Source organism: Gallinula chloropus (assembly GCF_964237585.1).
Source record: "Gallinula chloropus genome assembly, chromosome: 7".
In the NCBI taxonomy this organism is placed as follows: domain Eukaryota; kingdom Metazoa; phylum Chordata; class Aves; order Gruiformes; family Rallidae; genus Gallinula; species Gallinula chloropus.
This window is the reverse complement of record NC_140092.1, coordinates 19,519,816-19,537,140: the sequence shown is the minus strand read 5'-3', so window position 1 is coordinate 19,537,140 and position 17,325 is coordinate 19,519,816. Positions and strand designations below refer to the sequence as shown.

General features: G+C 34.7%; 1 protein-coding gene across 3 annotated transcripts in view; it reads left to right on the top strand.

The window, feature by feature from the left end:
• The window catches only part of SGCZ (sarcoglycan zeta), a gene marked incomplete at both ends in the record, with an annotated part of 428,666 nt that extends 411,870 nt beyond the window's left edge, over positions 1–16,796 (top strand). For all 3 annotated transcript variants that reach the window (XM_084267065.1, XM_084267066.1, XM_084267064.1), the window contains 2 exons: positions 5,642–5,765; positions 16,569–16,796. In XM_084267065.1, the coding sequence (XP_084123191.1) occupies positions 5,642–5,765; positions 16,569–16,796 (352 nt within the window). The remainder of the gene's footprint in view (positions 1–5,641; positions 5,766–16,568) is intronic.
• Between the last annotated feature and the right edge of the window lie 529 nt (positions 16,797–17,325).

The following is a 17,325-nucleotide window of genomic DNA, read 5'->3' as shown; positions in this document are numbered from 1 at the left end:
TATTCCAAACATTACTAATTTTCTTGATTTTCAAAGTTTTGAATTTTAGACATTGAAAGGATTCTAGAATGCATGACTTTTTACTACCAGAGCTTCCAGTTGGGTTTTAGGTTTGTTATGTTCTTAATATTATTTCAGATTTTGATAGTTTCCCAGTCTTTAGCTGTTCTGCCTGTGCCCTCATACACTCTAAGAAACAGCCATGCATTAAGTTCCCTTTAACCTTCCTCACATCATCTTCTTATTTTGTCAAGCTCTTGCTTTAAACATTTGCTCTCTCCAGCACTCCTCACCTTTCCTTGATGCTGCTTCATTTTTTCTAGTCCTTTAATAATATAACTCTTCATGACACTTTATTCCATACTTTTCCTACTCACTTTTCCTCCTCAGTAAGTAATACTTTTTATATTCTCAGAAGAGACCTTCTATTTCCCTATGTGGAAAAATTGTTTTTCTGATTTATAATCTATGTCAAATAGCATTAAAATATTCAGTTGTTTCAAGTGTTGCTGTGATGATGCAGATGACTGAAACCAGTGGCATGTACAGGGCAATTAGAGCTCAGATTTGAGCCCAGTGAGTTGATCTCTGGATTAATGAGAATCTCATGAGTTATAATAAGGGCATGCTGACACATGCCAAAGTCAGTGACATATAGAGCATGGCTATAGCAAGAAATGCCATACTGAATGCCATTCCACTGCTGTGGAAATGTAAGTAATGTCAAAAGTGTTTCCTCTTTATTTAAGTTTATTGTTCATGGGTTGCGAAATCGGATATAGGGAAAATAAGTAAAGCTGATATTTGCTGGTTTAGGCCATTATGAATTGTGTAAAACATTTATTTAACTTTCTCTTAAAATTAGTATTGTGAGGTCACAGAATAGAGAAACAAATTGTGCCCTTAAAAGTTACGTTTCCACATCAATCAGAGTTTTACATAAGCATACAAGAATTTTACTTCTTGATGAAGCTGATGATTTGTGAACAATATTAAGGATTTTTGAGTGCTGTACAATTACCCTTTGATTTCAGTAAACCAAATTATTCCATCCTGAGAATAAAAGCATTTGGTTCAAAACATCCAACAAGCTTCAGGAAAATTAACAATTCAAGCAATGATTCATATGCATCTTACAGAGGTTCACATTTTGATGCATGCAAATGTCTCGAAAAAAGATTTTAGTCGCTTTTCTCTATATTTTCAATAGCTCATATATAATCTTTTAAATAGTATAAGTAGTGAGATTGAAGTGAGAGAACAGTAATTTTATTTTCATAACATTCCCACTGTGATGTCAAATAAAGCTAATCAATTCTCTGTTCCAGTAGTTCCAGTATGTTAAAAAAGGTCTTCCAGGTTTTTTGTCACCATTATCATAAATGTCCCTGGCTATTCTTTAGGGATATTACTGGAATTTGCAGCCTGACTTCCAGGAAATGGTCTAAATGGAAACGCTAATTTTATCTAGCACCATCAGCATTCAGTGGACTCCTTTAAGGACTCTTGGTATCCCTGGAGGACTCTTGAAATCAGCTTCCTTGAATGTTATGGCAGCCAGCTGTTCTTTTCATAATAGTAAAAAAGGAAAGAATATGTACTTAAACTTTTTTGAGGTTTATGGAAAAACAAGTTTTTTATTTTTTTTTAATCTTAATTATAATTTGAAACAAAATAGTTTCACTTGTGGAAGAGGAAGGCCCTGCATTCTATGGGTTTTCATGGTTGGAAGTGCTTGTTTACAAGGAAGAAGGAAAAGGGATAGAAACTTGGCCCATCCATTTGCCTTCCCTTCTCATCTTTGTGTATCTTACCTCTCTGTAGCCATGTTCTGCCACGACTCTTTAGCAACAGGTAGCAAGATCAATGTCCCAAGAATTTTAATATATAGAAATCTACAAAAAGGTTACCAAATTAATGTGTAGCTTTTCAACTGGTTTTATATTTGCAAATTTATTATTATTATTTTTTTAATAGCAGGATTCCTATGCTAGCTGAAAAAAAATGTGATACTGTGTGCTGGCAAGACTACCATATATAAAAGTTAAATACTTGAAAGTATTGAAGTATTCCTTGACCCCCAGGTGTAACGATGCCAGTAAAGGGGAAATGAGTATTTGCTTTACATGTGTGATCTCTAGTTGACAACATATTTTTAATCCCATGTATTGAATGTAAATTCCAATTTAGTAGTGGTTCATATGAGTCGTTTTACTAAGCATGGATTGGATCCCCTGCTTAAATAGACACGAAGCAAATAAATTATTCACATTTGCACAAGGGAATCTTCTGTTTCTTTCTATTTTAATACCATCTGCCAGCCAACAGAACAAAATTAACATAGATAAATTATATCCCATGTGAGTATGAGCAATATGCAAGAGGTAAATCTAAAATATTTCTTAAAACCCAAAATTAAACCTTTGGGTTAATTTTTAAAATTATTTTTTTCTAATACAATCTAGGTCATCTTATAAACAGAAAATACCAAATGAAAAATAAATGTTTCTGCATTTCTGATGAGAAATATTTTAATACTTTCAAAGGAACATTTCCAAGATATTCGAAAAGTTTCCTTTTTTAGCAATAATTTTTTAATGAATTCAACTCAAATTCATATAGCTTTGATCCACTGAAATTTATCTGTTTTCAAAAATTAACCATTGATGATTAAAAAGAAAAAACCTTCTCTGCTCCAGATAGATCATCTGTCTGCACCACATATAGTGAATTGCCAGATTATATTATTTAGAAAACCCTTCTTTAAAAGCCTTTTTGTCTTTCTTACAGCATTGGAGTTTCTGTCAAATAATAACAGTAGTTACCTTCTCCATCATTGCTGTTTGTTTTTTGGGAATGAAAAATTAAATTATCTGAATAGGATTCACTCATAGAAGGAAATATCACTGTGACATGCCATCAGCAGATCTGAAAGGAAAGAAAATTCTTCATATGCTATTGTAATAATGCTCTTTTCCTTGCAGGGATAAATATTACAATGCGGAATGTTACCATAAATTTATGATAGAGATTAAATCTTTTAGATTGGATTCAGATGTGGATTACGCAGCTAAGTCACTTTTCAGGTGTAGATCATCTGAAGAATAATAATAAGAAAAGTAAATTAGTAACTGTAAATCAGATTTAGCAATTCAATTTTGCTAATAGATGGGTAGTGTTTTGGAAACTACTCTGGTGATCATCATTGATTCATTGACATTTCTACCACATGATTTTATGCTGATAAAAAAATCTGTTGTCTGGAAAAGAAATTTCTTCTCAACAATTTGTAGTAGGCTGATATTAACTTCTTCTCAAGTTTAGAAATGAATTGCCCAAATGTCTGAATTTTAGACAAACTGGAAGTCTTATGTTAGCTCTTCATGAAAAGCAGTGACGAAATTAGCAAAATAGTCTGGGCTATCCACTGTTGTGTGTTTTGTTCTTCAAAGAAAATCATAGTTTATTGAAAGATATTCCTAAATAGATTTTGATTGTCTTCCCGTTGAAAAATGTCAGTCAGGTCTCAGAGGGGTTTTGATGTTATGAAATCAGAAATATTTTCTGACTTTGCTAATGCCCATCAATCAATGCTATAAATATAGTTAAGAGCACTTTTGTCTTCATGATTATGAGATGGCAGCTGAAACCACTGAGAAATGTTGGTATTCCTGGAAAGTAGGTTATAAATTGCAAAAATTTCTACATTTCTACAATTTGGTTTCCTTTTAAATTAAAGGAATTTAAAAACCTCATAATGGCAACAGAGTATTTTTAAAAAATTCATTTCTAAACTTTACAAGGTTTCTAAAATGTCTTGGATGCACTTTTTTCTGCTGTCCTATAGCCATCAAAATTCACAAAGCACCATCTGAGAAGTAAGGATATGCATGAATAAATAATTAAATATTTAGATTTTTCCCTGGTACAAAGTACTGCAGAACCTTCTATTAACTTCTCCCTATAGTGTCAAAAAACCAAACCAAAACCAAACCAAAAAAAAATCTCAAACCAAAACCACCCAAAAAAGAACCAACCAAATGACCCAAAAAAAACCCAACCAGAAAATAGACAGAATATTGCTTAACACTACTAGATTTTTTTCTACTGCTCCTATCTATATGTATCCCATGCATGATTTTTTAATATAGGTAGTTACAAATAGTGTTTTTCCCCCTCTATCTGGACACCTGCTTTTAATAGTTTCATTTTGTGTTGCCAAGTAATGGCTTTCCTTTTTTTTTTTCCTTCCCCGTTGAGTGTCAGTTTCAAACAGAAGTATTTCACAGACAGCATCTCAGTGACTTACTTTGCATGCAAATGTGGTATTTTACTTTCAAAATGCTAATCCATCACTATCCTGTACACTTCAAACATTCAATATTTGAAATACACTGAAATTCTCTTGTTCCATTGTTCAATAGATCTTTCATTTGGCTTTTTTGTAGCAAATTCTTTGTCAAACTGTTCTTTCCTCTATACATCTAGTACCTCATTATATTTTTGGATGGATGTGACCTAACACTCAAAATACAATTTGTTGAAGAAGGAAATGCAATGTTTTTCTCAAACTACTGAGTCTAGATATTTCTATCATTAATATATTTCATCTTACAAAAAGCCTTTGTTCAGGTAAAGTGGAACTATGTTCTGTCATTATATTATCGGGATATAAATAGATTAAAAGGTTTGTCTTGCTCTTAATGAGGCTCTGCAGTAAGTCTACAGCTGAACACAATCAGAATCCAGAATTTGTGTCCTAGTTCAATACAGTTTTCATCCAATCATCTTTCCTAGTCACTGCTATGAAATCTTTGCATTAGTACTTTCTCTTCAAGAGAAACTTGTCCAATACTATGAGATAACGTAGCCAATAAAGAATCATAGATCTGCATTAAGGTTGATGGAGGATTTGAGTACAGAGTAGAAAGAAAAGGAAAGACTGACAGAGTAGAGCATTAACTGCTTTGAAGAAAGGTACCAAGACTCAGGGATACACATCTTAACCCTGTTACAGCAGGTTAAAGAACATACTGAGTATTTTGCTGAACGAAAAATAGCATGCAAACCAGCACAATATTAGACACATAACAGACTTTCTTTTCCTCTCTTCTTCATACATAAATCTGCTACACCTTGCTGAAATAAGAATGAGTCTATGGAGGCTAGGGCTTTCTAATCAGTTTTACATAATTGTTTAAGACTTACAAAGTTTTTTATTTGGTTTCTTTGGATTTTTTTAAGTTTTTATTCTGATGAAAGTTTGTCATTGGTCACTAAGCACACATGCTAACCTGTCATTACAAAAGCACTCACAGAGATGTTTGGAACGTTACATACCTGTATTTCAGTATTAGTAAGGTCAAGTAAATTAGTTACTAATGTCAGAAAGCAACACTAAGCATACAAGCTTTTATCAATGGTTACCAGTGTAGTTGCCTTAAATGTCTTAGATATAGATTTCAGCACATAAATTTTTTTCTCTCTCTTTCTCTGGTATAGAGAATGGTGAGTGTGTCACGGGTGTAACTAATTTTTACTACTTTACCTTTAGAAATGTACTTGTATCTAGATGGATTTTGGGTTTTGGGGCTGGGTGGTTTTTTAGTGGTTTGATTCAGTGGTTGTTTTTGTCTTTCAGACTTGAATCTCCTACTAGATCTTTGGTGATGGAAGCACCCAGGGGAGTACAAGTCAATGCAGCTGCAGGAGATTTAAAGGCTACCTGTAGGAAAGAACTGCACTTACAGTCCACAGAAGGGGAGGTAAGTTCAGATGGTAGAGAAATGTTCTTCAGCTCTGTCCAGCATAATGCAAACAATGTAAGCTTTGTTTATTCAGCAGCAAGGTAAACATCGCAAGAACTGTTCTGCATTTGCCTACATTAAAGTAATTTTTGTTTAGCTTGCTAAATAATTAATACTCCTTTGATTTTACAAATATTTGAATAAGTAAATTTCATTCACACTGGAAAAAAATCTTTGTTAAATTAGTATAGGAAAGAATTCTTTTCAATCTAAGAGTCAAGAAAAATCTTCACAGTCCTTTAGCATATCTGTGGGACAGAGAAAGCAAAGTGATAGTAGTAAAAAAATTACCTTGGATGAATCTGACAAACTTAAGAGAGAAGTTTGTATTAATACTTCATTAAGCTATGAAGAGGTTGAACAGATTTGCTCCACGTGTGGTTTATTTCCTTGAACTTTTGCTATCTCTGTAAGAGAGACAGAGTACTTCAGTGGTATGGTCACTGTACTGTTCATCTATGTCTTGTTTCAGTGATCGGCTTGATATAAAAAGATTTTGGTAAAGATTCCTCATGTGTAAACCTGTGTGAACTCATGAAAACATTTTCAAATTGGGTCACTGGTTTGGTTGGCAATCCATGTATTGCTGAAATGCGTGAAAGATTACTGATATGAGATTCCTTTCATCTTCAATCCTTAAAATGATATAACATGAAAAAAAAACCTCGTGAAAGGGTATCAAGGTGTCTCAGATTCCTCTTAGGCATTTTGGAGAAATGGATAGATTTTCAAGTTGTTCTCGGTGACACTCACTAGGTCACAACATTTTTGGAAAACCAGTTGTTTAATGTAAGTATCTAATTGGAAATGGAGCTCTTCTGAATGTTTTTCTTTTGTGTTTGTACTTTGTATTTTTTACCTCATGTTCACAGATACTTTACAAACTATCCAAATAAGCGATAACAAACAAAATCAGCATTCACGTCTGTGACTGATAATCCTCTGCGATGCATAGTCTTTTCATTTCAATGCAAATAGAAACATTTTTGGCCAATATACTGCATGAAGGCCTACTTTGATAATGTTTTGCTGTTGATGCAAGTATCTGTCCTGCATAATTAAAGCACAATATTCTGAATTCAGAGCCTGAAATGTTTATATACCACATGCCCATTTTATTTCTGAGTTTCTCCAAAAGCTAGCTCTTTGTACAACCTCTCATCTTTACTTACCACCTTACTAAATACGAAGTTACTATAATTGTTACTGTTTCCTAAAGTTTGTGAGGTAGCAGTAATGGAAGTCTAATCCTCTTTTAATAGCAAATTTTGTCCTCCCTTACCCTTGTCCTTTCTGTCCATTCTGTGGGTATTTTTATTGCAGGGACTACAGCTTTCCGTAACCTTGTCTGCTTTCCTTCCATAAATTCCTACCTGGCCTGATCTAGTATGTTTCTTACATTTAGTAACATAATTATTTCACCTAGAATGTATTTCTTTGTTCTTTCCCTTTATTTTGCCTACATCAATACTGTGTAGCTATTCCGTGACTTTTAATTTTTCTTAAGTTTTTTCTGCAACTTACAGAAAAGGTAGGTTTGGAAATTATGTCCTATGACCTCAGTTGGACATTAAGAATGGGAATCCAAGAAAAGTTATAATGATGAGATGATGTATTATTCAGAATTGGAATCCTGATCAATATTAAATGTTTGTAGAAAAATAATGTAATGTAAAGCAGACTTTGCTGAACTTCATATTAAAAAATCATTCTATTCCTCCACATGGTAAGACTGCACACCTGTGAAAGCTCCTAACCTTTCCTCACTCTTTCCCAAGGAGCTGTTCTGTAAACATACGTCTGACAAAGTCCAAAGTGCTTAATTATCTCTTGAATACTTAAAATTCCAGTAAGATCTGTAAAAAAAACCCTGTACCCTAAATCCAGAGCAATTCCATCCTGAGCTCTGACCAATGCCTTAACAGGCCACTATTTTATCTGTTACACTATAGAGGGTCAGAGCAAAATGCAGAAACACTTTGGGAGGCATATGATGAGCTTCAACATCATCACCAGTTGCACAAAGTTAATCATGGCCACGTTAGGAAATTGCTGGACTAATTACAGCCTGGTCAGAGGAACCAGGGTAAACATCATAAAATACCTGTGCAACAAGATACTGATTGCTGTCCTGACTTGCAGCCCAACAGATACACCACAGATTAGCAGACAGTATGGAAAGAAAGTGTAAAGGATTTGTCATCACATATTTATAAGAAAACGTATTTTAAAACTAAACAAAATTTCTGTGTCAAAAATAATCTTAATTTTAGCTTAAAAATATATGCTTTATCAGCCAAGTTTCTTTGTTGTCTTTGTGAATTGGAACTGTGAAGCTTTTTTACGATAAGAATTTTTTGTACTAGAAAATACAAGTTTTTTTGATTATTATTATATTGGTTAACTAAATTTAACTTCTTAATGTTTGTAATCTTATTTAAAAAATCATAAATGTTATCTGAATTAATATTTTACTTCTATAGCATAATTCTTGCCCTATTATGGCAGAAAATAGCTATGTGGCATCTGCAATCAACCAGTCATAGCCATATAGCAGAACATTACAAATTAATCTATGAAACACATATTTTCCTTTTATTTAAGAATAACTTCAGATTGTTTAAAAGAAAATAAATGTGTGTGTGAAATCCTTTTCCTCTAGCCTCATTCCTCATGCAGTATAATCTTTAGTCTCCTACATCATAAACTGAAAGCCTCTGCAAGCATTCTGAAGTCTGCTGTTTGATACATTTTCTCTTTATTTACTGCAGTATTATAATAATCCTTTTAGCCCTATCAGAAATTATAATGCGTGATTCCAGGCTGAATACTGGGGGCTGTAATTTAGACTCTGATTCTGCTGCCCTTTATAAAGCTCTTGAGCTGCACCCCTGTGTATCGAGGCATCAGCAGAATCCTTTGATTCAATTATAGCCTGGCATTTAATTGTGAACTATGTATTATTCTATAAATAAACCATAACCAATGGTTTAAAGTAACAACAATTTACAAGGAAAATGGAATGTGAAGCTCCAGGCTCTAGCTGAAGCTTTTGGGTTGCAAAAAGAACATTTCTTATCTGAAAATTCAGCACAATGTCTCCAAGTTGACTCTTGCTGCTTTCGCATATAAACATGATGCAAAAGTACAGATCAATTTTGAATTCTCTAGACATTAGATTTTGCTAAACGTAGAAATCAGTTAGAATTGAACCTCAAACACATTATCATATAATGATAACAAGCTTAAAGTGTTATTTGATGTTATCCACGCGTTGGCCCTACAATTAATTTTAATGGTTTTGACAATGCATCAGCCTCTGAAGGAGAAGGCTCCTAACTAGCCTCAGCTCTTGTGAGGCTTGTGCAACTGCTATGTGTTTTTGCAAGAAGCTTCTATTGTAAGATAGGCTTTCACTGCATCTCACTATCAAAGACCAAGTAAATAAAAGGAGAAAGGTGCACAGAAACTTCTCATTTTTAACAAACACATTCATATCAGTCATGCTATTTGTGGACTTCTTTATGTCCTTGTATTTCCTTGTCAAATTATTCTCATCATTTACACATAGCATCATTTGCAGACTGTATATGGCTGTTTCTGGCATAATGAGACTGATCCTTTGTTGAGATTTATAGCTGTCACATTAAAAATAAGCAATGTTCTTTAACAGACAAAGTTTACTCAAAAACAGTGTAGTAGAGGCCAAATTTCTATTTACCATTTGAGAACAAGACAGTTTATGAAGCCGACACAAAAAGATTATTTTGTAGAGACTAAAAAAATCATATCAACATCTGACCTATGATCCTATCCAGGTCTCTAAGGAGATGTATTTAACACAAAGATTAATGCTGAAGAAAACTGGAGTGATTTTCATGTGTAAATCAAATCAGCAATGCCATTTTAATGCTTTGTTGTTTAGTGGGCTTCTTGTTGATGGTTTTAATGTTCTGAAACAGAAAAAAAAAAAAAGGGAGGGTGTAATTATTTAAATACAATGAAATGGAATTACCTTGTTCAGCAAGCTGCTTGCCTGACTATGGAGGAATGGCTGATCAAAGGCAGCCACATTCTTTAGATCAATTCAGCGAGTTGTTTCTCTGAGATTAAATGCTTGAAAAAACCCAACCTTATAAATGTTTGATAAGGATGAAGTGAGTTCAATAAAAAAATGGGAATGGCAAGCTCAAGAGCTCAAAGATCCACAGTTTTTTCACAAAAAATTTGGCATACTCTGTTTTGTTTTCAAAGCCTTTTTTCATGGTAATAACCAGTAGACTTGTCACTGGTGTCTGGGAGGAAATAGAGTAGTGTAAATGAAGGGATTTTTTTTCTGGGTTTGTTTTTTTTTTAAAATTATTGCTTTCAAGAATTCCAAGTTTTGAGAGATATTTAAATTTATTAAAATAACATTCTTTTAAACATAACATTTAATTTGCAACTTAAACCAGTTTATAATGTGTAAGTTAGTTTACAGTTAAAACCCCCACTTCTATGTAGAAGTCTATAACTAAAATATAGTGTCCTCAAACTACAAAAGTTTCTGACATCACCCATATTTCAAATGTTTGTTCATGAGCAAATTTTGAAGACCAACAACAGAAACCTTTTTATTAGAAACAGATGTGACAATAAATAATTTATTACATAAATAAAACATTTTTCCATTAATATCACATTTTAATCTAGTCCTGTATTGAATGGTAATTAATTAAATTTTGTACTCGGTAGACTAAGCACAAACATTCCAAATACATTTCCTTTTCTGGGTTGGGTACATAAATCACAAAGAAGTCCCATCTGTCCCCTGATTGAAGGAATTTGCAAAGACTTCTAATATCATGTAGAATTCGACTCTGGGAATTCTTGTGTGTGAGACTACCATTGGCCTTGAACTTCTCCTTGTCAACATTCACAGCAACCCCACTTGATCATCCCTGAAAATTATTTTCTTAATAGAAAGAATAAATACACCAGAAAGTTTTTGCTTCAGTAGCCACCCATATATATTGCACTGGGGTGATAACTCAGAAGTTATAATGTATGCTTGTGCTTATTTAACATGAATTTACAAGACTGTGTACTTAAAATGAAACATGACTCTCATAAACACCACTTCAGTGCTGAAGAGTCAAAGCATAAATTCTTCCATTCAAACAGGAATTGTACGCTTCACTAATGTACAATGTTATATGTAACAAATATATATGTGTATGTTCTTTCTAAAATCACTTTCAGGTGTCAGTAATTCAGATATGGTTCCAGATATTGTATTAGCATGTTTAGATTTTATAGTATATATGCTGTCAATTTAATATTTTAATTTTCCATTATGATTTTTTGTACCTTTTTCTTAGAACTATCTTTCAGATGTAATGAAAGTTAGTTTAGGTAAATGGTTTTAAACTAAACTAAACACAGATAAGTATTAGAACAAATTGTCCACTTGAACTGAAGTACTGCACTTTCTCCTGTACTTCATCTTAATCTTGACTATTGAAACACACCAGCACATTAAAATTACATAGTTGAGTCTAGTAACCCAATCTATATATTCCTATTTGTATGTATAATTCTGACAGCATATGCAGAATAGCAGAAATTCTCGACAAAATCTTGAATTGTTACAATTCAGATATAATTCTGAAGATCCTAAGGCAATCCAAGAAGTTTGTATAGTGAGATGTCACTACACTGTCTGCTCATATTATTCAAGGAGTTCAGCTTTCCTTCTTTTCTTCCACATTTCCTCTGCTTCCCTGCCATTTTTACAGTAGCACTGAAAGATGCTTTTACAGCTCTGTAGAATTACCTGTATAATGAAACTGTATGTGATTATAGAAAATTCTTCAATATTTATAAATCTTAACTTTTTCATTTGGCTTTATCAATTTAGTTTATCATCTCCTCTCTTGAGAGGGCTTATTCAAGGACCCAGTGAGCACTTTTCTACATGGCAAGCTTAGATCTCTGTATGAAATGGTATGTAGGAATATTTAAGTTTTTACATTATGCCTACATCTTGCTCACTCAACGTTCTCTCCTTCAGCTCAGTGCTTTGGTTTGTGGATAAACTATAATTTGGGGCTTGCCTTCCTTTTATTTACCCTCTCACTTTTCAGATTAGGAACATCTGTCTGATATAAAATGACTTGAAGATCTCCACTAGCAAAATATATATATATAAAGAGTACAATTTTTCCAGTCGTATCACACACTTTACAGGCAGATAAAGTTTGCTATTAGTTAGAAATCAGGTCTATTTTTAAGTATGACAGGGTTAAGATATTTCTCTGGGCACTAAAAGACAAAGCACTGATCTCACATTTCTAAACTTTAAGTATTTTGAGGAAATGATACTGCTCAATACTCTGCACTCTGATGTGCAACAGCAGTTCTCTGAGTAGCTGTTGCCTTTTCCATTTCGTCATCTCTAGTTCAGTCCCCTAGAATATTTCAAGAATGGATAAAATTTTTGGTGTTTTTCCTTGCCTATTTAACTGCTGAGGTGTAAGTCTCTCAGAGCATGACTGGCTGCCTGGCCTTGATGCATATGAAGTATTAAATGGTTTATCTCGTATTTTTCACAGCACAAAGGATTTGAGAAAGACTCTGTATGCAGGCACTTCCATCAGCTACTGTCATCTAGCAACAGTGTTCCCTAGGAACATAATGCTTTTCATTTTTTTGTCCTGTTACTTTTTTCCTTCTCTCTAAACACCTCATAACAGCAGGCATGAATTGGAAAGTTGTTGAAATTTTACTAATGTTGATGACATTTTGGCCATGAATTTCAGTTTTTAGCAGGAGATATGGGTGAAGGTGATAGATCCTCAAACATGGACTATGATCCTCTGGAATTCCATACGTATTGGGCTATTACAATATGTTTGGAACCCTACCTTAATAATAGACAGCAATGTTGCATCTCTAAATTTAGCATAGAGCTTGTTAAACTCACCGCAACAGATATACCCTCAGAAGAAGCCACTTCAGTTTTTCTCAGACACCATACAGAAAAATCTGGACTGATCTGCATCACAGTGTGAAAATTGTAAGCACCAGAGGAAAAGCCTGCACAGCTATACTTAAAAAGATCATTTAACTTAATGAACAAAATAACCAAGCTACACTGTATTGCAAGGCATGCCAGGGTAAGGTCCACTGGGTTACAGTCCTAGAGCACTTCGCTACAGAACATCTGCAATGTGGGGTTGCAGAAGTGTAGCTGTCATGGTGTAAACAAACATAAATTTATCGAGCTCCTCTCAAAAAAAGATAAGAAAATTCAAGAGTTTTTAATGTAGCCTAATCTCTGACTCATACGCCATCTTGTCCTGTGCTAGACAAGCTGGAGAAGTGGGCCTATGTGAACCTCATGAGGTTCAACAAGGAGAAGTGCAAGGTCCTGCGCCTGGATCGGGGCAATCCTCATCATCAACACAGGCTGGGAGATGAGGTGATAGAGAGCAGCCCTGCAGAGGACTTGGGAGTACTAGTGGATAAGAAGCTTGACATGAGCCGACAATGCGTACTCGCAGCACAGAAGGTCAATCATACCCTAGGCTGCATCAAAAGGAGTGTGGCCAGCAAGGTCAAGGGAGGTGATTCTGCCCCTCCACTCTGCTCTTGTAAGACCCCACCTGGAGTACTGTGTTCAGTTCCAGAGCCCCCATGCACATGGAAATGTTGGAATGTGTCTAGAGGAGGGCCATGAAGATGATCGGAGGGCTAGAGCACCTCTCCTATGAAGGCAGGCTGAGAGATTTGGGGCTGTTCAGCCTGGAGAAGGCTCAAGGGAGACCTTACAATGGCCTTCCATTACCTACAAGGAAGCTGGGGAGGGACTTTTTAGAAGGGCGTGTAGTGATCAGATGAGGGGGAATGGTTTTAAATTGGAAGAGGGTAGATTTAGTTTGGATTTTAGGAAGAAATTCTTCACTATGAGGGTGGTAAGACACCAGAACAGGTTGTCCAGGGAGGTGGTGGCTGCCCCTTCCCCAGAAAGCCAGTTTGGATGGAGCCTTGAGCAGCCTGGTGTAGTGAGAGTTGTCCCTGCCCATGGCAAGGAGTTGGAAATTGATGTTCTTTAAGGGCCCTTCCAACACAAACCATTCTATAAATCCATGATTTTTTTTTCTGAGTTAATTCGTATTTGAATCAAGACATGTCTTTTGCAACCCATTTAATTTAGATTTACAGATTCGTCTTGATGCTTCCCCATTGTCACAGCACCTAAATTGTTAAAACGGCCAGTCATGCTTTGTTAAAAGTACAAATAGCTCATCTTCTATTGTTGGATTTTCTTACACATATGTCTTGTGCACTGAAATGCCTTTTATTTTCACATATGTAATATTCTAATATCTCTTTATCCATTTTTTTAAACAAAAACATAGAAATAGTAATTTTCTTCTTTGATATTCCTTATATATCAAGGCTTACTGAAAGTCAGTATTAAAAGTCCAAAAGGCTACTCAGATTTTTTTTCAGTTCTATTTGTTAAGTTATCAAGAGCTGCTGATTAAAAGTATGTGACATTACTGGCTCCTGTTTAATATCCTGTTGAGTTACTTCTGAAATTGAAAGTATTTTATCACAGTCATGTTCTGACATCAATACTTGATCTTTCTCCAAGTAGAGAACTGTGCTGAGAACTATTGAATATAAAAGATACCCTTCTACTCACATAGAGCTTTCACTGTTGAATGCTACTGGATTTTTATGCAATACTATTGATAACTCCACCATTGCAACATTAATAGTTTAATCATTAACATTTCTTTTATTCTTGATATGAGAAGTGAAAGTGTGCTTTTTATTACCCAGTGCTCCACTGATTGATGATTATGTCCTTTGTTTCCTTCCTACATTTTACCAATTCCTAGCTCTTAGTTTGTATCAAATGCTTTTTCCCCCATTGTTATATTATTTTCTTATTATGCTTGCTATAGTTACTTTCACATTTACTCCTAGCTGAGATGAATTTTTTTACATGTGTTAACTTTTTTCTCAATTGTAATTCTAGCAGAACTTTTTAAAATTGTTCCCAACACAATCCACAGTTCTTCCATCTAAATTACTTCTGCAGGGTTTTTGAGTCCTAATTATTTCAGGTCTATGACACTGGACTTTTAAAGCAGCAATGCATGTATGTGTGTATAAACACATCATTCTTTTGTCATATAAATTACAGAAAAAATATAGTAATTTGATGCATTTGAATTTTGTAATAAATTCCCCAATCAGTCAGGATGTGAAATAAAACAGGCATTGTGCCATGTGGTTGTCACCTGTGACTCTGAGATTCTCCTGTTTGTCCCTTTCAGTGTACATTCCAAGTGTGAACCAGAGAACTCACAGAGATGGGGGGCTTGTATTGTATTGTATTGTATTGTATTTCCTTTGATGATCCCAGTCATTTATAATGCCTCAGCTGTGAATGGTAACATGACAGTGGAGTATGAGATTTTATCCACCTGCCTTAATTTTTTTTTCCCAGCCTGCTCTCCATCACTCAAGCAGCAGTTTAGTAGTGTTCTGTGCTGACTTTCTGGCATATGTAGCTGATTTTATCATAAAATAATACTTGATTTGTCTCCTATAGAAAAAAGCAGTGCATTCCATATATCCCCAGGTTCTTTACTTGTACTGCCAATATTGTGGTATAACAGCGTCAAGTCGGCTCTGTTGATTTTCAATACCTTACAAAAAACACTAGCAAGTATTTAAGGAACTCGCCTTTTAGCAAGCTTCATACCATTTTGATCTGTTATCTGTCTTCTAGAAGTTTCTAGTCTGCACCTGAGGTAACTTTGGCTCTCATTTACTCCTTCCATAAATAAAAAACAAATTCTGACCAGCTGGAAACTTGTCTGTGCCAGTGGAAGACATACTTTTTTCTTGCTCTAGTTACCTAATTTCATTACATTGTTTATTCAACACCCTGAAAATGGAGTATAAGTGTAGGTATTGCAGAACTCGATACAGATTCATGAACATTACCAGTATCTATAGTTTTGTCCTGACTCGTGTTGTTTCCAATGTAAGGATGTTTAAAAAAAAAACCCAAAACCACTGTATTTTTTTAATCATATTCAATGTTCAGAAACAAATGGGAATAGCCTGATTACCTTCTTAATAAGACCTTAACCTGAATTCTTTTCTCCTTTTAATTTAGGTCAAATAAGCTCTTTATTTTGTGCGTACGACTGTGTGCCATTACTTAATTATTCTGTGGATGTAGCTATTGTTTAAGCCTCCAATTTAGCACAGTTCAGCACATATTTCCAGCTGCTTACAGGAACACACTGGGGAATGTGTTTTAATATCACTTCACACTTATTAAAATATAAATTCTTCCAGAGCAAGTATATGCTACTGCCATGAATGAATAAATTTTAATCAGAAAATGTACGATGGAAATTCAATCTATTCAAGAATATTGTCAAAATGCTTTTGTATGACACTGCTTCTATCTAAGCAAACATGTTGGGTGAAGCATTTGCATATAGTGTAGTAATGTGTATTCATGTGTATATAACTACACAGTTGAAAACCAAGAAATGTTGACAGGTATTTTATTTATAAAAATACGTATTTCTAATTTGTAGTTCTAATAATCTTTCATATAATTCTAACAAAATATTTCTTTTTTCAATACTTCTATAATTTCACGGCTGCTTAAAACCACTATAAATATGTGACAATGCTGAAAGAAACTGACTTACTCCTTTTTTTTCTCCTCCCCTCTTGTAGATATTTTTAAACGCAGATACAATTCGCCTGGGAAATCTACCAGTGGGTTCTTTTTCCTCCTCTTCCTCCTCCTCCTCCTCCTCCTCCTCCTCCTCCTCACCCAGCTCTTCAGCTCCTCGCCAGACTATCTATGAGCTCTGCATCTGTCCCAATGGTAAACTTTACCTGTCCCCAGCAGGAGCAAGCTCCACATGTCAATCCAGTAGCAACATCTGCTTGTGGAGCTAGAATGACTCCAAGTTATCCTCACACCAGAATAGCCTTTTGTTACTATCCCTCTGCTTCACAGTTCTGCTTGGTTTCCCTTGTGACAAGTTCAACGCTTCAAACGGCCTGCAGAGCAACTTCTTCCAGTGTAAGCAGGAATACAGCGCTGCCTTCTCTTGTGGTTTGTGTTGCCACTCAACATAGAGATGGGAGTGAGATGTTCAGAAATCAAAGTATTCTTCATCAGGAAACCTGGAACATAATATCACCTTTTGTCCAAAAGGGAGAATAACACAGGTGCCTTTGCTACATCAAGTGAAGCACATAGTTTTAGATTTTTGCAGGACCTGGATATGAACTGCACATCTATATATGAAGTACATAAACAAATTTGCCCAGAATCTTACGGTGAGATGAATTGGTTCCCCCTGTATGAGAAATAACTTTACTGTCTGAAAGCACAATTTTCCATTCATCTTTTTGGATGTAAACTTTTATCCCTGAATTTTAAAATTTTGAAGCATTGTGTGATGCTTGCTTTACTAAACAA